The sequence below is a fragment of the Macaca thibetana genome, chromosome 1 (assembly GCF_024542745.1).
Source record: "Macaca thibetana thibetana isolate TM-01 chromosome 1, ASM2454274v1, whole genome shotgun sequence".
Lineage (NCBI taxonomy): Eukaryota > Metazoa > Chordata > Mammalia > Primates > Cercopithecidae > Macaca > Macaca thibetana.
This window is the reverse complement of record NC_065578.1, coordinates 94,598,730-94,620,919: the sequence shown is the minus strand read 5'-3', so window position 1 is coordinate 94,620,919 and position 22,190 is coordinate 94,598,730. Positions and strand designations below refer to the sequence as shown.

Here is a 22,190-nt window from a genome sequence, read left to right as displayed (position 1 = left end):
GTACTCTCATTCATCTAATTTGACACTGAGAATCTTCCTTGAATGTCATTTAAATCATATTACTAAGCCTTCAAAGCTACACCTGTTCCTTCCTAATTGCCTCGTTTCAAACTAAAGCTCTTGCTAATAGGATGGGAGAGTTGGAAGGAACGTCAGAGATTATTTTACAGATAACAAAACTAAGACTCAGATTAAGATGCTTCTTCATGGTTGCTGTAGGCTTTCAGGCACCTCACTCTTTCCAAATTGCTCTTTTCTAATTGACATTTCAAACAAAATTCTACCCTCTTGTACCTCATCCATTCATACATCCTTTCTGTCCACAACAGTGTACTTTATATATGTATTTACATATGTGTATATATGTACTTTATATATGTATGTACCCACCTACATACATCTAGAGAAGCATATATAATGAATATGTATGTATTCCATTTTAACACAGAAAAGTCATAAAACTTTTCTTTTTCCTTAGAGACAGGGTCTTGCTATGTAGCTCAGGCTGAACTGAAACTCCTGGGCTCAAGTGATGCTCCCACCTCAGCCTCCCCAAGTAACAGGGACTACAGGCACGTGCTACCATGCCTGTCTCTGAGAAAAGTTGTAACTTCTTATACTCTTGATACCATGTATAGGAATTTTACTATATTCATTTTTTTCCCTGATAAGTTCCTGTCACCCAAAATGCAATGTATATAAACATAACATTTTCTTATTTTTTTCTGTTCTCTGAAGTCCCTTCCTCTTTCCTTGGTGTCATTCTTTCCAAATTTCCATCTTTCCATCTTTTATCCTCAACAGAAATACAGCCCATCATCCAGCCTATCATCCCTATTGCCTTTCCTTTTCTGTACAAGTCCCTTTCGGAAGTTCTCCACAGGTAATTTCTGCTGAAATAATCCATGATCTGGTAAGATGACAAGACTAGATATGGTAATTAAATTTAGTTGGAGGTAGGTGAAAAGAGAAAGGGACTACGTAGCAATGGCAGGGAGGATCTAGGAGCACTGTGCCAAAAATGACAATGGGCACAGCTACTCAAGCAGAGGGTGGTGTGTACCACCCTTAGATGAAGAGTCCAATTTGGGGGAAGCATCTAGGAACATCTGTCAGAAGACCAGTTACTAGCATAGGGAACAGTTACAAATTTGTCAAATCACTTGTTTTGTGCATGCTGAAGGACCATCAAAAAGGAGGGAAAGCAGTAAGTAGACTTTTAGAAAAAGACCAGAGGATAGAAGAACAAAACACGGATCATGTTTGAAACGGCCTGAGGTGTGACAGAGACCCCATTTACACTTGCTTCTAGTAGCTCTGAATACTTGTAATATCACCTGTGGCCTATCTCCACTGACAGCTGTGACTGCTATTTTCATTCTGAAATTCAGCTGTTCCTTTGCCAGTCTGGACACAACATTTTAGGCATGTTCTGAAGCATGATTCATGGTACTTTCCATAGGCCAAACCTCTTCAGTATTCTATTTAATTAGTGCTCTGCTTCCTGACCTGCTGGATATTCTCAAACCAAGATGCAGGATTAAGACCACAGGCAATTTGAGAAGGTAGGAATTCCAGCCAAGACATTTGGCAAAAAGCACTAGAGACCACATGAGAGGCCCTAGGGACAAAGGTAAGGAGATTAAAAACACAACTGCCAAAGTTTTACTTAATCTAAAAGAACATATCGATTAGACAGCACCATTCCTTTCATTAACAAGCATGACTAAAATGTTTGCAACTCCTGCTGGTCTGCTACCAAGCTGGGACCTCAGTGGGGAGAAAGGGAGGGAAGGAAATAAGCAAGCTCCACCAGGATCCTGAGGAATAAAAATTTACCTTTAGGATTAAGGTGCTAGAAGAGATTATTTGATTTGCAGAATATAATTTTATCATTAATCTATTCATTAATTACTATTAAAGTATACACCTTGCAGACAAACTTTTGCACTAAATAATTGTGATTTTATTTTTTTTTCCCACAAAATACAAAGCTTTGCACCACATTGTGGTAGTGTTCTAGCACAAGAAAATCCCAAGGTTTTCATGGAGGGGAAGGAGAGAGGGGGGTGATTTACAGGGTGTTCATTTTATCATTCTTAAAATGTTAACTAAAAATTTCATGACAAAGTATGTCAACCTTGTATAACATGCAGATTATTGCTTAGAACTTGCATATACTTTAAAATGGCACACATAAACTACACAAACATTTCAAAATTTTAATGGAAATAACTTAGACATTTATTATCCCTCCAAATAAAACAACCAGGAAACAAAATAAAGAATGCTAAGTTGCTATTTTAAGTACTGATAAGTCCTAGTAACACTGATTCATAAATTATCTAGTCTTACATTTTGTAAATAAAAGTTCTTCAGCCTTATGGAAATAAATTAGAAGGTATGTTCTCAAAATGATATTAAGTATATTTTGACAGACTTCTAAAAATCTTTGACAATTATATATTATACATTCTCAGAAAAAAGTATATATCTATGTATCTATATATATCACTATAGCTCTATTTACTGCTTTCCAAGTAGCTTTTTCAAATAAAATCTAAAAGTCATTATTATTACAAATTCTAATACCAAAAAATCTCATAACTTATCCTATTTACAAGTTAGTGAGAGTATTATCTACACAAAGTTCCTTAAGTAAAAAGTAGACACAGTCATACCAGAAACAAACCAAACAGGAAACAGAAAAACATAGAGCACATTCTATATACAGCTATACCTTTAGGCTTGTAAAGTAGCAAATAACCCTAATGTACACTTAATTACAGAAAGAATTACATAAAGATATAAAGAAAAAATATACAGAGGATGTTTAACGAGTTTTCAGCCAGAGGTACTGTACTTATAAATCTTTGAGATTTAGAAATATTTCTGGTTTTGGTCTTATGTATAGGGCCTGATGTGTCCACTGCTTAGAGTGAATAAGTGTAAACATTTTCAATGCAAACAAACCAATCTTTAGGAGCTGCTTTCAATTCTTCACTGCCATCCAAAATATATTCCAATAAAGGTATGAATTATTATCAAAACTAGAAGCCGGCCTAGTGTGGCCTAGAAAGGGGTAGGGTTCAAGTCCTTGGATGTTGTACTTTGGAAAACACCAAGTAATGCAGTTGCTGGTAAATTTCAAAGAAACATTACCCTAATAGCAAAGTTTTCCCTAACGAGCAGGACTCTAAAATAATTTTGCCACAAGCCAGCACCTACCCTCTCATAACAATTCCTCTGTGCTCCTGTCATGGGGTCTAAAAAGAACATTTAGATAATTTACAAGCCTATAATAAATCTTCAGCTGAAACACATTACAAAGCTCTGATTGTTAAACCAGTTTAAGAAAGAGAGAGATGACAGATGTCTCTTAATAAAACCATAACATTATTAGCTTTGCCTCATGTTTTAAACAGGTATTAAATGCTGAATGGCTTCCTGTAGTCTCTTAATAAGTCATGATTTGTCTGAGCTCCACTTTAAACTTGACTACAATGCTTTTTTTCAATGAGAGAACCTATTTGTAAACTTTTAAATTTGCCATAAGAGACTGGGAAGCTTACAGATACCTGGGGAGGTCTCAAAAGTTGACAGTGAAAGGTGTTAGCATAAAAGAGGGAGATGCTGATGAAGTCATCTGGGGTATCAGGAGAAAGAGATGGAAGGATTCAAAGAGAAAACTTCTAGATCGAGGGAGGACTATCACAGCATTTAAGGGAAAAGCACTCTCAATGCCTCCTCTAACTCCAGATCCTCTAGCTTTTCATTTTCCTATACACCTCACATGTGTTTTGCATCAGAGGTCACTTTCAGTAGCTTTAATGTATTTCAAGGAGCTGTGTTTAAGGTTGGGAAGGTCTATGTGCATCCAGAGACACAGGAAGGGTCTCACTGTATGCCGGCTTGCACCTGAGAAACACTGTGCTACTCTTGATAAATTATCTAAGTTCAACTTCTTATGGAATCCAAACACATAAAAATACACAAACTTTTATGAAGTATTATTGATGATGTCAATACATGAACTATTCCATTTCAGCTAATAGACTAAACCACTTAAAGCCATTCAAATGCACATTTATTTAAATGTTTGGAATTAAGAGCAGCCTAGAAACAGAAAACGTGTTCAAATATTTATTTTAACAGCATCTTTTGGAACATGTTTATTTCCCTTAAAAAATGACACAGACAAAACATGTACACTGTAACAACACTTTCTCTTCTGTTTCTCCAGAAGAAAAATGTTTCTGCATGCCTGATAACAGATGGTGCAACCAATAGTAAACCTGGCTCTCAACACCAGTGAAGAACCATTCTCCAAATGCCCAGTGTGCCTCAGAGGAAGTATACAATTTAAAAGTTGACCCTGTAGCAAAAATTTTGAGTCAAATTATTAAAATTTAGAAAAGAAACTGGATTCAAATACTTACAAACTAGGCAGTTTTTAAAACTAGACCTTTAAGACAGTCCTGGGTCATCCATAATATATGAGAGTCACTCTTAGGGGTGGTAACAACATAACTATTATTTCACTTAACATAAGGCTAATCCATGAAATAACAAAATCAAACAGTTGGGATAAAAATTTAATTCAACTTACTGTAGGGTATCAACACATATTTGAGCAGAAGTTAATTTCTTTGCACTCATATATAACTTCATTTTGAGTTTTACATAAATGCAAATAATCCTTTAAAAGACTTTAGACCTAAGAAGGCAAATTTTGTAAGTTAAAGCTCATAATTTTCAAATTTTCACAAATAAAAATTTAATGCAGGATCTATGATCTTGCATGCTATTAGTTGGTTTTCATTCATTGTTAAGTTTCACAAGAACTTTTATTGTCTAGGATACTACACATTCAAAAAACATCTTTATAATTACAGGTTGTCATTTTTTTCTACAAAAATAGAATTGCTCAAAAATTTTTATCAATTTGCTTTTATTTTTCTATAAATATTTTAATAGAGTTGTTAAATATCAGAATGCCTGATAGAATCACTTAATCTGTGTAGTCAAAATACTGAATATTTAAAATGTCTAGCAAACGTTTTTCATTTAATAAATGAAAAATTCATCGTGTAGTAAATGATATGTTCCGTCTTCATTTGTATTTTAGGTAGGTGAATACAATCATAGAACAGCAAAGTGTACCTCCTGCAAAGGTCAGACTTAAAGTAGCAGGGCAGTGTCTAGTGGCACTTCCATTCCATGTCTGTTGTATGAGGAAATATGTGGAAGCTACTTTAGGGTATTTAATCTGGATGTTGAATTAACTGTCATGCAGCCAGCATAAGATAAGGATTGCTGAATAAGGGAATCACAAACTTTAGTTCAAAATTTTGATATTTTAAATATACTTATTTAGTGAGTGGCTATACCAGTGAAGGGTAACATTAATGAAAGTAAGAATGAAGTTTTAAGCATGGACTAGTAACTATAAAAACAAACTGCTACACAGAGACTCACTAATATTATAGCTTTATACTGTCTTCATTTTGATAGTGGGTTTAAAATCTGTGTTCAGAACTAGAGAAATATCCAGAGTCAAAAAATATTTATCTCAAGGTATCTTTCTAAAAGAAAGAATTTCCAAAATATTTTTATTATGTAAATTTTTTAAAGCCACTTTTCCTGCAAAAAGGTAAGAACAAGATAAAATCACTTGCTTTCCTACCCCCCTCTAGTTAACCAGTACATATTTAAGCACCTATGGTGTTGACAGCATTAAATTTAGCAACAAATTATCAGTGTAATATTAGCTGCTTTAAAAATAACTATTATTTTACATTAATTATTTCAAAAATAAATGTACCTAGTATAAGTCAATCAATTTCATTTTATCACTTAGTTATTGACTGAGATTTCAATCTTCTTTAAATGTTCCAAAACTTATCAGGCTCTATCTGCATTGAATAATCAAATCAAATCAAAAGTCTTGATTATATTCAGCTAGCATGAACAATGAAAGTGAGTCAAACATTCTCCTTCAAACCACGAAACTGAATGGATTACATCTTTTGGCATGAGTTCAATTAATTTCAAGTATTCATCACTGGTAGAATTAAATTTCTTCCTTTCTCAGGTAAGAATAATCATTAAGCTCAAGTGCTTAAAAAATAAATAAAGGCAATAATAGATAAATATATAATTCTATATTTGGATTGCAAGAATCAAAGTAAAAGCAAAACACATACACACACAACCAGAGTCGCCAGTCATCTATCTTCATATAATCAGACAATAATTTTGATGATAGAATACTTGGATTAAATTACCTTCTTTTTTTTCTGTGCTTTAAGATAGAAATTCAAAGCATTAAAATGCCGACTAAGTAAGCACGGGTATGAATTGTGAGTAAAATATGAACACTGATTTTTTGTAATAGTTTGGGTCTCATCAAGAAGAGGCCTATTTCAGGAGCATAATAAATACATATTGCATAAGACTTTGGTACTGATGGTGCTGGGTTCAGAACTCAGGGAAGATTTTGCAAACAGAAAATATTTTTCACAGAAAAAATGCAAGGAAAGCAGATAGGGATAATAAAGCTTTTTTTCTTAATGATTCCTCCTATTAGCCTAAATAGTCCTCTATCGACATGCATTTTTAGAAGAAGAAATTCATCTCTTAAGGAGGTCTATAATCTGTCTTAAGCCTTACTATAAAATAAAAAAGCAATAATTTGATAAATGCTAAAATAGAAATAAGACAGTGATATTTGAGAAATCTTAAAATGTGGGGCATATTCTCCATGACTAAACTAATTAAATATTCCCAAAGTGGTAAAATATTTCATCATTAATAGGTGATTGCATGTCTGAAATAAAAAATGTTACTTCTGAATAGCCTGAGAAAGAGAACATGCCAACAATTTAGAAATTAAACCCTACACAAGTGTTGACAGCCATAGTAAGAAAAGAGTGCATACAACAAATGTTAAGAGCTATTTACAGATTTAAAAGCAGTTCCCATTCTTTCAGCAAAATTGGTGACATAAAACCATTTGTACCAGATTATCATAGTCATCTTTCACAGAGAAAAATACTAATGCAGTTAAGAGATTTCTCAAAAGATTCACCATTATATTGATCATTTTTATTTAAACCTTTAAGATTTTTATCCATGCTTATAAATAAGGCAAAAGAAAGGCAGAAAAGACATCTTGGGATGAAAACTTAATTTTAATTTTACTTTTTTTTTTTTTTTTTTTTTTTTTGAGACGGAGTCTTGCTGTGTCACTCAGGCTGGAGTGCAGTGGCACAATCTCGGCTCACTGCAACCTCCATCTCCCAGATTCAAGCGATTCTCCTGCCTCAGCCTCCCAAGTAGCTAGGATTACAGGCGCCAACCACCACGCCCAGCTAATTTTTTTGTGTTTTTAGTAAAGATGGGGTTTCACCATGTTGGCCAAGCTAGTCTCGAACTCCTGACCTCAGTGATCCACCCACCTTGGCCTCCCAAAGTGCTGGGATTACAGGCATGAGCCACCGTGCCCGGCCTTCTCTTTTCTAAAGGTTAAAAAAAATGACACTGAAATCCTGAATAACAATTATAATTAATAAAGATACACAAGAACATGCCAAGAATTCACCCTATCAGCAGATATAATACTGGGTAGTAACCAAGTTTGCTTATCGGTAGCACTCCTTTAATCAAGTTTTCCATTCTGAAGACTATTTTTGGCTTTCTCTTGTTTGATGTGAGAGATGACTTTGATGCAACCTTTTGAAATTTTGATCATCCACATGACATTCATCACATCCAAAACAACACAACTAATGACCCAGGATAACTGGATTAAAACTCCAAGCCTTTTGTAGGGTTCTGTTCCATACACGGAATACATGAAGCCATAATGAGGAAGCATTGAGGCAATCCGCACGATGAAGAATACTACTGTCATGAGTATTCCATTGATAACGATAGCTTTAGAAAACTTGGGATACTTCAGAGCTTCAAAGAACCACCTGAAAAATGAATTAAAGAAACATCACATTTACACTGCCTCTCTGAGGATTTAACCATTTTTATTTTAGTTTTTAAATTTTAAAATTCAGTGAAGGAGGAGCAAAGGGCCTAGAATAGCATACACAATGCTGAAAAAGAAAAAAGTTGGAGGACTCACACTACCCATTTCCAAGACTTACTATAAAGCGACAGTAATCAAGTCAGCATGGTGTTGGTGAAAGAATCAATAAACCAATGGAAGAGAAAAGAGAGCTCAGAAATAGACCCACACAAATATACTCAACTGATTTTTGACAAAAGCATAAAGGTAATTCAGGGAGGAAGAAAGTCTTTTCAACAAGCTGTGCAAAACTGTATATCCACATGGAGAAAAATGAAGTTAAACAGAGATCTCACACCTTACACAAAACTTAACTCAAAATGGATCAAAGACCTAAATGTAAAATGCAAAACTATAAAACTTCCGTAAGAAAACAGGGGAAAAAACCTGCATGATCTTGCATTTGGTGGTGATATTTTAGATACAACACCAAAAGCATCATCCATGGAAGAAAAAGTTGGTAAGTTGGACTTCATTAAAATTAAAACTTGCTCTGTGAAAGACACTGTTAAAGAAAAGACAACCACACACTAGGAAAACATATTTAAAATATACATGTATGATAAAGTACATGTATACAAAGTACATAAAGAATTCTTAAAAGTCAACGATAAGAAACAACCCAATTAAAACACTGGTAAAAGAGCATAACAAACATCTCATCAGAAAATATATACAGATGAAAAATAAGCGTATAAAAAGATGTTCACTATCATCATTAGAAAGTGCAAATTTCAGTGGCTCACACCTGTAATCCCAGCACTTTGGGAGGCCGAGGCGGGTGGATCACCTGAGGTCAGGGGTTTGAAACCATCATGGTCAGTTGGGTGCAGTGGCTTACGCCTGTAATCCCAGCACTTTGGGAGGCTGAAGCAGGTGGATCATCAGGTCAGGAGTTCAAGACCAGCCTGGCCAAGATGGTGAAACCCCGTCTCTACTAAAAATACAAAAATTAGCCAGGCGTGGTGGCAGGCACCTGTAATCCCAGCTACTCAGAGGCTGAGGCAGAGAACTGCTTGAACCCAGGAGGCAGAGGTTGCAATGAGCCAAGATCACACCACTGCACTCCAGCCTGGGTGACAGAGCGAGACTCCATCTCAAAAAAAAAAAAAAAAAGAAAAGAAAAGAAAAGAAAAGAAACCAGTGTGGCCAAAATGGCGAAACCCCATCTCTACTAAAAATACAAAATTAGCTGGGTGTGGTGGCGCATGTCTGTAATTCCAGATACTTGAGAGGCTGAGGCAGGAGAATCTCTTGAACCTGGGAGGCAGAGGTTGCAGTGAGCTGAAATCGTGCCATTGCACTCCAGCCTGGGCAACAAGAGTGAGACTCCATCTCAAGATGAGAGAGAGAAAGAAAGAAAGGAAAGAAAGGAAAGAAAGAAAGGAGTGGAGTGGCGGGGAGTGGAGGGGAGGGGAGGGAAGGAAGAAAGGAAAGAAAGAAAGAAAGAGAGAGAGCAAATTTTAGCAACAAGATACTATACTATACACCTATTAAAATAGCTAAAATCCCCAAAAATGGACAATAACAATTGCTGGCAAGGGTGTGGAACAAGAAGAACACTCACTCATTGCTGCTAGGAATGCAAAATGGTACAACCACTTTAGAAGACAGTTTAGCAGGCATAAAACTAAACATATTCATAGTACACAAACCAGCAATCACATTCCTAGGTATTTTTCCACTGATTAAAAGATGTATGTCCACACAAAAGCTGCATACATGTTTACACCAGCTTTATTCATAACTGCCAACAACTACAAGCCATCAAGATGGACAAACATTGTAGTATATCCATACAGTGGAATACTACTTAGCAATAGAAATAAACTATCAATTCATATAACAGCACGAATGAATCTAAAGTGCTAAGTAAATGAAACCATTCTGAAAATCCTGTATACTGTATGATTCCATTTGTAGACATTCTAGAAAAAGCAAAAGTATCAAGACAGAAAACAGAGCAGTGGTTTCCAGTGTTTCGGAAAGAGTAGAAGGGGATTGAGTAGGTAAAATAAGAGATATTTTAGGGTGGTGAAACTGTTATGCATAACACTATAGTGTTGGATACATGACATTATGCACTTACCAAAACCCACAGAAGTGCACTAAAAGTGAACCTGATGTATGCAAAATTTTAAACAATCAGGAGGTTGGGGGATGCCAGGATGCAATGCCAACAGTGACAAATGAATCTTAACTGTTACAAATGTATGATATAACATCCCTGAAAGGACTAAGGTAGAAAGAGGTGCTGACCTAAGTGACTTCAAAGATGAATGGAGACAATAAGACAAAGGCAAAAGAAACTGTGTACAGGCAATGTACTCTAGCTCATGGCAAAAATGGCTGACAATTCTGAAACCATTATACATGTATATCAGGACTGAACAAATAAATAGATTTGTTTGATGAAAAATAGTGGGAACCAGGTTTCTCATTGTTGGAGTGAAAAGTTTCAGACGAGCAAGAAGAGGCTAGATTTTTGGCATGAGATACTGGATTAGATTTGGAAACAGTGAGCTATTTTAGCTTGATATAAATGCATACATACAGAAATAATTATAGATACACGTATACACACAGGTCAGCATATTTCCAGGTTCTGTCAGCTAGGAGCCCATAGAAACCATGATGCCTCAGTAACAGTAAGCACACATGGCATCCACATGTTGGCTTCTAATACCACTCTCCATGAGAGAAACTAGGGCTCCTTGAGAAATACCTGATTTGAGGGCTGGGAACACAGAATACACAATATACAATATGAACCTGTTAGAGTATCATTTAGGGCCAGAGAGCAAGAAAGTGCTCAAAAAACAAAATGATGTATCTTTATGTCAAAGGAACACAGAAACCAACCAAATGAGCTCTCCAAGTCCAAAACTCACAATATGAGCAACAAAATAAATAATGTTGTACTGGATTATAACCTAAAGTATAAATATCCAGAAATCAATATTGATATAAATGAATAGGGGAGAAGAAACAAATCTGTTCTGAATAACTGCAAATAATTTATGTAGAAAACACACCTTCAATGAGGTAAAGCATAAACCCCTACTCTTCAAGTGTGAGCTGTGTATAGTGTAATGTATTGAACTGTTTCCCACTAAATTCTTATGTTGAAGCCCTAAAGCCCCAAAGTGACTGTATTTTGAGATAGGTCCTTTAAGAAGGCAATTAAGGTTAAATAAAGTCACAAGGGTCAGGCCCCAATCCAATAGGACCAGTGCCCTTAAAAGAAGAGAAAGACCAAAGTGCTCTCTCTATCCCTCCATGCACACACAGTGAAGAGGCCATGTGAGGACACAGAGAGAAGTTGCCTTCTGCAAGAAAAGGAGAGGCGCCTCACCAGGAACCAACCCTGCAGGCACCTTGATCCTGGACTTCCAGCTTCCAACACTGTGCAAAAACACATTTCTGTTAAGTCACCCAGACTGTGACATTTTTTATGGCAGCCCCAGCAAAGTAATACACAGAGTGACTTCCTTCCAAAGTGTACAGTATAGAAGGGGTAGGGGAAGGGCAGGTGTAAGGAATAACTTTAAAATGGAGAAACTGGACAAACACTACCTCAGGTGAACAAGCTTAACATCAACAATGATTAAATCATGTTCACAGCATGCAGTCCTAATATATGTGATGAGAATGGCACTGTCCCTCGGTGGTCTTCCTCCCCCAACCCCACAGCCCCAGTGTAATCACGAGAAAAACATCAGACAAACCCAAATTGAGGGACAGTCTCCATGCTTTCACTTCCTTTCCTACCTAATCCAAACTCCAAGTTAACTTCAGAACACACATCAGCACACCTGATCAGTACTCCTCAAAACCATCAAGGTCACCAAAGACAGGGGACATCTGAGAAACGATCACAGTCAACAGTAGCCTAAGCAGACATGAAACTAAATGTAGTGTGGCATTCTGGAAGGGATCCTGGGACAAAAAGGGGCACTGGGCAAAAACGAAAGAAATCCACACAAAGTATGGACTTCAGTTAATAGTAAGATATTCACGTTGGTTCACTAACTGTAACAACTGCACCCTACTGATCTATGATGCTAACAATAGGGAAAGCGGGGTGTGGGGTACATGGGGACCCTCTGTATCAGCCTTCTGATTTTTCTGTAAATATAAAACTATTCTAAAGATAAAAAGTTTTTTAAAAAGTTCAGCAAACGTTCGCTCTATTCCACTTTTGCTTTCTTAAAAAAACTGCCTTGCCTAATTTTACATCATTTTAGAAATCAAATTGCAAAAGCAGTAAAACATCCATGTATCTTAATATTCAATTTAACTGAATTAGTCATGATTAAGCTAAAATTGTTCAACATAAGAAACTAAAAATTAATAGTTAAAAAGCCTGAAAATATTTTTGAGTGATTAAAATATCAAATAATTTATATAGGATAAGAGATGTATTATGTTTTATAAGTTTATGTAGGATAAAAGAGCTAAATTATCCAAGACAATTAAGAGAGACTATTTAGATAGCAATGGCTAAATTAATGAAATAATATTGCAAACAGGAAAACCACCACTAAAGCAATGACATCCACATTCTAATCCAGGTCTCTGATCCTCCAGCCTTCTCTTCTCCAAAGACCTCCCTTCTCCTTCAGCCATTCATTTCTTTGACTACATGGCAGCCTTGGAATTACTCAAGAAATATTATACCTCAACGAACCCATTCCTCTCTAATCATAAGCCTTCCATATGTCTCTTTACCCAATCTCACCTAAACTACTTCTTTGACCTTCAAATCCTCAAATCTCTATCAGCCTCCATACTTTCACTTCCTTTCCTACCTAATCCAAACTCCAAGTTAACTTCAGAACACACATCAGCACCCTCCGTTCTCTTGCCACTTAATCTATCTCACCCACTCTGCTGATCTCCAGTGTTTCATCAAGCCAGCTTTCCTTAGGCAATACAGAATGATGTGAAGAGTACGTAGGGTGCTCTGCAGTCAGGCTGCCTGGGTTGAAAGCCTGGTTCTGCCATGGAGTAACTGTGTGGTCTTAGCTCTCTCTGCTATTAACCTCTATGTTTGTTTTCTCTCTATAAATGAAGATAAATGATAGTACCTCCTTTGTACTATGAAGCTGCCATGACACAGAGTAAGAACTCCCCCATACTGTAAATTCAATAAATATAATTACCCACCAATCTTGACATATTAAGATAAATGGCACAAATATAATTTTAAAAGATTTGAACTTCAGCAGAATTCTCAAATTGGCTTGACAATCCTTTCATTTAACTCCATAGTTCCCATATAGTTGCTTCCAAACATGTCCTGCCATTCAAGTCAATTCCCTTCCTCATTCACTTTTGTCTCTCAATCCCATCAGAGTATCTGGTTCCTTCTATTACTGAGACACAGTTAATTCTTGAGCAATGCCAGGGTTAGGGGTGCTGACTTCCCACGCAGTTGAAAATTCCTTGACTTTTGACTTGCTCACATTTATCTACTAGTAGCTGATTGTTGACCAGAAGCCTTACCAATAACATAAAAGTCAATTAACATTATTTTATGTTATTTGCATCATATACTATATTCTTACAATACAGTAAGCTAGAGAAAAACATTATTTTCTATAGAAAAGAAAATCATAAAGAAAAGAAAATATATGTACTATTAAGTGAAAGTGGATCTTTGTAAAGGTCTTCACTCTTGTCGTCTTCACGTTAACTAGCCTTGAGTAAGAGGAGGAGTTGGTCCTGCTGTCACAGGGGTGGCAGGGTGGAAGAGGTGAAGAAGTTGGAGGAAAGGCAGGCACACTTAGTGCAAATTTTATTGAAAAAACTCCATGTGTCAGTGACTCATACAGTTCAAACCCATGTTGTTCGGGAGTCAACTGCATTAGAGTCCATCAACCATGAATTCCTTCCACTCTGACCCCAAGATCTCAAAAATTCTTCTCAGGCCCCTTTACCTTTCAACTCACAGAAGAGTCCTCACCTTCTAGGATTTACTCAATGAACTACCCTGCTTTCCCTTGCTCTATCAAGTTCCCCTTCTATAAATTGATTCTTTCTTCTTTTACCAACATGCTCAATTCCTCCTAATCCAAAAACCTCCCCTCCACCGCTTCTCTTCTCTGCCAATTTTTTGAAAGGGAAGTCAGACATATTCACAGACATTCTTACTCCACTCCCAAACCCAATATGATATGACTGCAACTCTACAAAAGAAAGTGGTCACCCATAGCTTCCCCATAACCATAGTGTTAGCTTCTGCCAGTTTTTCCATCTAACCAGTGCCTGGTCTTTAAACCAGTTTCTTTCAAAGGAAAGACCCTAAATATCAATTCAAGGTGAAATAATATTTACATAACTGTCCTCCTTACCTTCCTCTTCCATGGCAGAAAGATCACTTATTTTGTTGGAATCCACCTCTTCTTACCTAATTAGAACATTCTTTCATTCTAGCAAATAAAGACTAACAGTTTGTGAAAGTCAGTACTGAATCTGAGAAGGAAGAGGGGAAGGGAGGAAAACACGCATGTGGGAAGGAAGGAAAGAAGGAGAACAACACTTTCTTTTACCCACCATATACTGTTATTACTAAAACAGGCATAAAAGACAGCAAAATGTATGTATTTATTAATACAATCCTCCCTTGACTCCAGAGAGGAAATCCTAACTTTGGTCATTTAGCAATTATTCCTCCTCCTACCCTTCTAAAGGAACTTGAACCTTCCCATTAAGTTTACTGGGAGTTAACTGTGTGGAGGTATTGCACTCCCTAAAAATTGTGTAAAAACTAGAAAAAGTGTAAAAACTAGGAATTATTTGCTCTAATTCACATTTGGAAAGAGGATGGAGGGCTATCTGCAGGTACAGAAAAAAAAGTGAGGAAAGAGGACAGGGACAAATAATTGATCCTTGATGGCACTGGTTTGTTGAGTTTTAAAGGACTTGAGAGTCAGAAGTTTGAGAGAGCCTTGGGAAAGCTGTGGGGTCGAGATATTGTGAGTCCAAGAGGAATGAAGAGAATTTTAAGAAGTGCTGTTGTGAGTAACAAACTGGATCTTTGTTGACATCCTTGGAAAAACTCCAATAAGGATTTGGATGCTGTACTGTTTCCGGAACTCTGCGAAGGGACTGGGCTGTGAGCTGACTCTACTTACATCTTAGTTGCAAATGTAATTTCTTCAGGCATGTAAACATTTGTATTTAATATTTAATAAATATTAACCCTGGAAGGTTAGGAATTTAAGAACTGAATTTTAGACAAGTTTCCCTCCAGCTCCATATTATGTTGGTTCCCCTACTACTCCTAAATTATTCCTTCATTATGTCTACTCTTCTTTCTCTGATTTTCCAATCTTGTTTTTTTGTTTTGTTTTTGTTTTTTGTTATTGTTTTTTTGTCGATTTTTGAAACGGAGTCTCGCTCTGTCACCAGCTGGAGTGCAGTGGTGCGATCTTGGCTCACTGCAACCTCCGCCTCCCAGGTTCAAGCAATTCTCCTGTCTCAGTCTCCTGAGTAGCTGGGACTACAGGTGCCCGCCACCACACCCAGCTAATTTTTTTTTTTTTTTTTTGTACTTTTAGTAGAGACGAGGTTTCACCATGTTGGCCAGGATGGTCTCGATCTCCTGATCTCATGATCCACTTGCCTCGGCCTCCCAAAGTACTGGGATTACAGGCGTGAGCCACCATGCCTGGCAATCTTAAACATTTAACGCTAATCTTCTAAATACCATCTTTTCTCACAGGTTAAAATATCACCTTATTCTGATCATCCCAACGTTCCTCTCTCGAGCTCTCACTAAATTTCCACTCAGAGGCTGTGTTTGTCCTCTTATTCAATATCTTCGAACTAAATTCGTCACCTTCCCTCCAAGTCTTCCTAATTCTCTATCACTTTTGATGGGCACATTTCTCTGGGTCCAATATAGGATTTGTCTTAAGCTTGTCTGTATTCTCTAATTTATCCATTCATTGCCAATTTCATTTTATTTCTTCAAAATCTCTATTTTGTCATCTCTCTAGTCCCACAGCTTAATATGGACTCTTATTTACTTTCTGAACTAATGAAATTATACTGTTCATTCACACAACTAAGAACTGGATAACCTAACCCAAACTTTTGTCTCCAGTGTTACAATCTATCCTACAAATATCAAAAGTTATAACCACTCAGTGCTCTTTCCAGAATGTCTTTCTCCACTATAATCTCACTGTCCACTGGGTCAAGTTCAATCAGCTCTCCCAGATACTCAATATCCTCTACGTCTATCCACCCTCCTCCTAACACATACTCTTTGATCCTACCAGTCACTTTCTCTTTCCCATAGCATGTTTATTTCACTTTTCAAAATCCTATGTTCATTCTTTCCTTCTTGAATGAAGGCCTTTCCCTCTCTATCCACTTCTTTAAAAAAAAAAGTCCTAAAACATTTAAGCGTGTATGCCACGTTCTCTGTGAAGCCTTACATGACAAATATCAATCAATGATAGGTCCTCTAATGTGGTTTATGTACCCCTGAGTCCTTTTTGGGAGGTCTTCTGGATAAAATTATTGTAATAATAGTATTAAAACATTATTTGCCTTTTTCATTGTGTTGACTTCTTTTTTTTTTTTTTTTTTTTTTTGAGACGGAGTCTCGCTCTGTCGCCCAAGCTGGAGTGCAGTGGCCGGATCTCAGCTCACTGCAAGCTCCGCCGCCCGAGTTTACACCATTCTCCTGCCTCAGCCTCCCGAGTAGCTGGGACTACAGGCGCCTGCCACCTCGCCCGGCTAGTTTTTTGTATTTTTTAGTAGAGACGGGGTTTCACCGTGTTAGCCAGGATGGTCTTGATCTCCTGACCTCGTGATCCGCCCGTCTCGGCCTCCCAAAGTGCTGGGATTACAGGCTTGAGCCACCGCGCCCGGCCCATTGTGTTGACTTCTATACTGATAGTACAAAGCGCTAGTAAATAAAATTGCTGGTATCTTAGCACAAATAAAGAAACGGTATTAATGGCCACTGTATCCTTTCCCACCACATGCTTGCGGTTAAAAACAAAACCAGAGGCCAGGCGCGGTGGTTCAAGCCTGTAATCCTAGCACTTTGGGAGGCCAAGACGGGCAGATCATGAGATCGAGACCATCCTGGCTAACCCGGTGAAACCCCGTCTCTACTAAAAAATACAAAAAACTAGCCGGGCGAGGTGGCAGGCACCTGTAGTCCCAGCTACTCGGGAGGCTGAGGCAGGAGAATGGCGTGAACCTGGGAGGCGGAGCTTGCAGTGAGCTGAGACCCGGCCACTGCACTCCAGCCTGGGCGACAGAGCAAGACTCCGTCTCAAAAAAAAAAAAAAAAAAAAACCAGAAAAAAGAAAAGTTTCAGTTAGAAATGCCCTTAATGAAGCAGTAAGAATTATTTATTATTTTTATTAAATGACCTCTGAGTATGTGTCTTTTAATATTCCATATAATAAAATGGGAAGTACACATAAGGCATTTCCGCTGCAAAGTAAAATGGTTGTCTTGAGGAAAAACCCTCAAGTGATGGTTTGAAATGTAAACTAAACTACCAGGTTCTTCCACAGAATGCCATTTTTACTTGGAAAAAAAAAAAAAAACAATAAACTGTGATTGCTTGAGCCATCTGGCAGGCACTCTCTCAAAAACAAAAAAATAATGTGCTTGTCACATAAAGAAAAGCAACTGACGGTTTTGATGCCAACAACAAAATTTGAACTTTCAAAGGAAAATCAGAATATTAGAAAATTTGTATCTGCAACTGTGAGCTTGACAGCCTCTCAATACTTAAAGACTTTTCTAATGAGATCTGTGGTGATATTTTAAATGTCATCTAATAAATGTTCAACACTTAGAAGACCTACATAACTCAATGAGCCAATATTTTCCCAATGACCAAGACATGATGAATCAAAATTATGCATATGTAAAAGATTGAAGGCCTGCCAGGTGCGGTGGCTCACACCTGTAATCCCAGCACTTTGGGAGGCTGAGGCGGGTGGATCATGAAGTCAGGAGTTGAAGACCCGCCTGGCCAACACATTGAAACCCCGTCACTACTAAAAATACAAAAAATTAGCCAGGCATGGTGGCGGGTGCCTGTAATCCCAGATACTCAGGAGGCTGAGGCAGGAGAATTGCTTGAACCTGGGAGGCAGAGGTTGCAGTGAGCCAAGATCGCGCCATTGCACTCCAGCCCAGGTGACAATGTGAGACTCCATCTCAAAAAAAAAAGAAAGAAAGGAAAAAAAAAAAGATTAAAGCTGAAGAAAGCCCAATGAATTTGATTATAGCAGAGTATGAAAAGTTCATTGATACGGTTTCAGATTTCACATTTACTTACCCTTTAAGAAACTACCTCTTGGTATATTTTGATGACATATTAAGGAATATCCACAATTATTAGTATTTGAAAAGACCACTAAAATACTTTTTTTCTATTGCATAATTAACTCTGAGAGTCCAGATATTTTTCATATGCTTTAAACACTACATATCACAACAGACTGAAAACAGAAGCCAATCTGAGAATCCAGCTGAATTCTATCATTCCAGATAGGAAGAGATTTGCAAAAATGTAAAACAATGACACTGTTCCTACTAAAATGGTTTTTTGTTTTTGTTGTTTTGGCGATGCAGTTATTTTTCACACACACACACAAATATTGTGTTAACATGGAATATTACTGTTAATATTCAACGAGTTAATAATTTGGGGTTTTTTTTTTTTTTTTTTTTTTTTTTTTTGAGACAGAGTCTCACTCTATCACCCAGGCTGGAGTGCAGGAGCATGACCTCGGTTCACTGCAACCTCCACATTCTGGGTTCAAGTGATTCTCCTGCCTCAGCGTCCCGAGTAGTTGGGACTATAGGCATGCACCACCACACCCAGCTAATTTTTGTGTTTTTAGTAGAAAAAAGAAAAAATTATATTTTATATTTTTAGGTATTATTTTCTCAAACACAGACATGAAGCTAGACGCTATATGTGAAGCTCCTTGAAGTCACAGAATGGGACATTTAGGTACTGAAGAGGTATTTAATAAATATTGAATGAACATATTAAGAAGCATAGGTGCAAAGCTTTTACAAGGTATTCAGTTTCAATACCAATTCATGAAATATGTCCTCAAAAACAGTTAAGAGCATTTAGGCAAGAAAGAAGTTAGCACCATTAAATTACTTTATACAAAAGAAACCTGCGTGTGGGCGTAACTCAGCAGCAGAAATTTCACTGAAGCCCAGGTGTCTAAACTACTTCAGTACTTTTTCACTGTATACCCCAGCACATGCATGCCATGTGCCTTCTTATATACAGAGCTCTAAAATGGAGAGAAAATAAAAATACCACAAACTAAAAAAGAAAGCAACTAAACTATGGAAACTCTCACAGTGATTAAGAAGCTGTGCTCAATATTGTTATAATCTCCTTACTGCCCAATGATACCATTTCTTATTCATATTCTAACCCCAGTTCTCCTTTTCTTAACTTAGGAAGGATTCAAAGCTTTTAGAAAAAGGTATGGTATAACTTTTTACTATAAAATTATAAAATTAAACTATCTCTAATTTTATAATTTCTCTAAAAGAGTTTTAAACAAAAACAAATGGAGGTGCCTATTAGCGTCAAAGGTAGCTTTATCTTGCTTCAAAATCTCATAATCAGAATCATATTCAAGAGACAGAATTAGCTAAAGCTTAACTCATCACCTCTTGGGAGTCATTCATTCAAAAAGCAATCAAATGGCTACTACATGCCAGATAATGTGTGGACACTGGACCATGCAAAGTTTAACAAAATTTGGCCCTTGATCTAATGAAACGTAAAGACAAATAGGAAACATAAAAAAGAGAGAACTTTGTAATAAAATACATTAAGTATAGTAATATAAACATATGTTGCTATTATGAAAGGATATGTAAGAGGCACCCAACTCAGCCTGGAAAGAGATGGGGTTTAGTGATGGAAATGATCCCTGGGTTGAGTCCTAAATAACAAGTAAGAAGACAGGAGGCATTGCCAGCAGATGCACAAGTTGGTGTGAGACAAGAGTCTGATGGGCCATGTGGCAGAAGGAGATAAGACAGCTCTTCTTGCAGAGCTTTCTGTGTCACACTGAAGAGCTCATATTTTATCCTGTAAGCAGAGCCACTGAGAGGTTTTAACCAAGGAAGCTGCATATTTTTTTCTTCTTAAGCTATGTTGTAGGCTCCTACAAAGTCATATATTATCTTTACTGTGGAAGATAATAATATAGAAGAGAGATGAAAGGGGAACAGGATGGGAGACAGGAGATGGTCTATGACAAGGGCTGGAAAACTATTTCCATAAAGAGCCAGATAGTGAACATTAAAGCAGTAGCTGCTGGAGGCCATCTGTTCTCTGTCAGAACTACGCAATTCTGCCATGGTAGAGTTAAAGCAATCATGGCAGAAAAGTGAACATGGCTGTGCTCCAGTATAACTTTGTTTACAAAAACAGGCAGAGGGTCTGGCCCATAAGCTGTGCATGGTTTGCCAACCTGGCCTAGAGCCCCACTGCCCAAAGGAACTTTCCACAATAATTAAAATGTTCTACTAAAGGTATGTTGCTCACACATACCTATAGATTCCGTGTATGGCCACATGGAGCCATAAAGCACTAGAAATGCCAAAAGTTAGACTAAGGAATTGAATTTTTATTTCCTTTAAATGATTTAAATGTAAATATTCATATGTGGCTTGTGGTTACTCTACCAAACAGTACGGAGTTAGAAGCTGGTAAGGTAGCCAGCAAGAGATGGTGAACTCACTGAAGGTAGAGACAGAAAAGAGGTGGTAAAGGTGAGAAATATTTAGGAGGTGATACGGCAGGACCTAATGCTGGACCAAATACAGTGAGGGAGAAGCAGTTAAAAACACTTCACCCATGCTGAGCAGCAGTAACCAAGTGGACAGCTGGGCCATGCACTGAATATAGAGGGAAATATGTTGTGCTACTTTAGACATGTTGATTCAATGTGCCACCTAAGAAAACACTTGACTATAATACAGAGAAGTCGGTAATATTAAATATATTCTTTTCATAGATAAAATGACTGTAATACAGGGATATTAAGTAATTTGTCCAAGGTCATTGCAACTTGAGTTTATCTGATTCCAAAACTAAAGCATAGCCCCTTATACCAAGATGAGTAAACAGTTAAGAGCTGACACCTTGGGAGGGAAGAACTCACCCGGAGATAAGCAGGAGGAATATCAGTGAGACTCTGTCTCAAAAAAAAAAAAAAAAGAAAGAAAAGGGCTGGGCACGGTGGCTCATGCCTATAATCCCAGCACTTCGGGAGGCTAAGGTGGGTGGATCACCTGAGGTCAGGAGTTCGAGACCAGGCTGGCCAACATGGTGAAACCCCGTCTCTACTAAAAATACAAAAATTAGCCAGGTGAGGTGGCAGCGGATGCCTGTAATCCCAGCTACTCAGGAGGCTGAGGCCGGAGAACCGTTTGAACCTGGGAGGTTGGGGTTGCAGTGAGCCGAGATCGTGCCACTGTACTCCGGCCGGAGTGACAGAGTGAAACTCCATCTCAAAACTAAATAAATAATAAAATAAAAATTAAACAGAGGCCGGGCCCAGTGGCTCACGCCTGTAATCCTAGCACTTTGGGAGGCCGAGGCGGGCAGATTGCCTGAGCTCAGGAGTTCGAGACCAGCCTGGGCAACACCATGAAACTCCATCTCCATTAAAATACAAAAAGTTAGACAGGTGTGGTGGCATGAGCCTGAAGTCCCAGCTACTCAGAAGGCTGAGGCAGGAGAATTGCTTGAATCCGGGAGGTGTAGGTTACAGTGAGCCAAGATCACACCACTGCACTCCCGCCTGGATGACAGAGCAAGACTCTATCTCCAAAAAACAACCAAAAAAAAAAAAAAGAAGAAGAAGAAAAGAAAAAAGACAGCTGATCCAGGCTAATCAACTGGTAAACACTAATGCCAGACCTCTTGATAAAGAGACTAATAAAATTTGTAGCAAGAGAGGCTTCATCTATGGGATGCTTTTAGCAGAACATACTTAGTCTAGGATTGCTTATGGTAAGTGACCCAGGAATTAATGGATTTATGACATCTGACCCCCTTGAGAATGTCACATAA

The 22,190-nt window shown here is 37.6% G+C and overlaps 2 protein-coding genes across 9 annotated transcripts in view; one reads left to right on the top strand and one right to left on the bottom strand.

The window, feature by feature from the left end:
• Positions 1–22,190, top strand: part of ALG14 (ALG14 UDP-N-acetylglucosaminyltransferase subunit) — a 435,379-nt gene that overhangs the window by 215,032 nt on the left and 198,157 nt on the right. The gene's annotated exons all lie outside the window — the stretch shown is intronic.
• TLCD4 (TLC domain containing 4) overlaps positions 1,944–22,190 on the bottom strand; it is a 116,908-nt gene continuing 96,661 nt past the window's right edge. For all 8 annotated transcript variants that reach the window (XM_050778347.1, XM_050778355.1, XM_050778323.1 and 5 more), the window contains one exon: positions 1,944–7,979. In XM_050778347.1, coding sequence (XP_050634304.1) covers positions 7,661–7,979 — 319 coding nt within the window. In that variant the 3' untranslated portion in view covers positions 1,944–7,660. The remainder of the gene's footprint in view (positions 7,980–22,190) is intronic.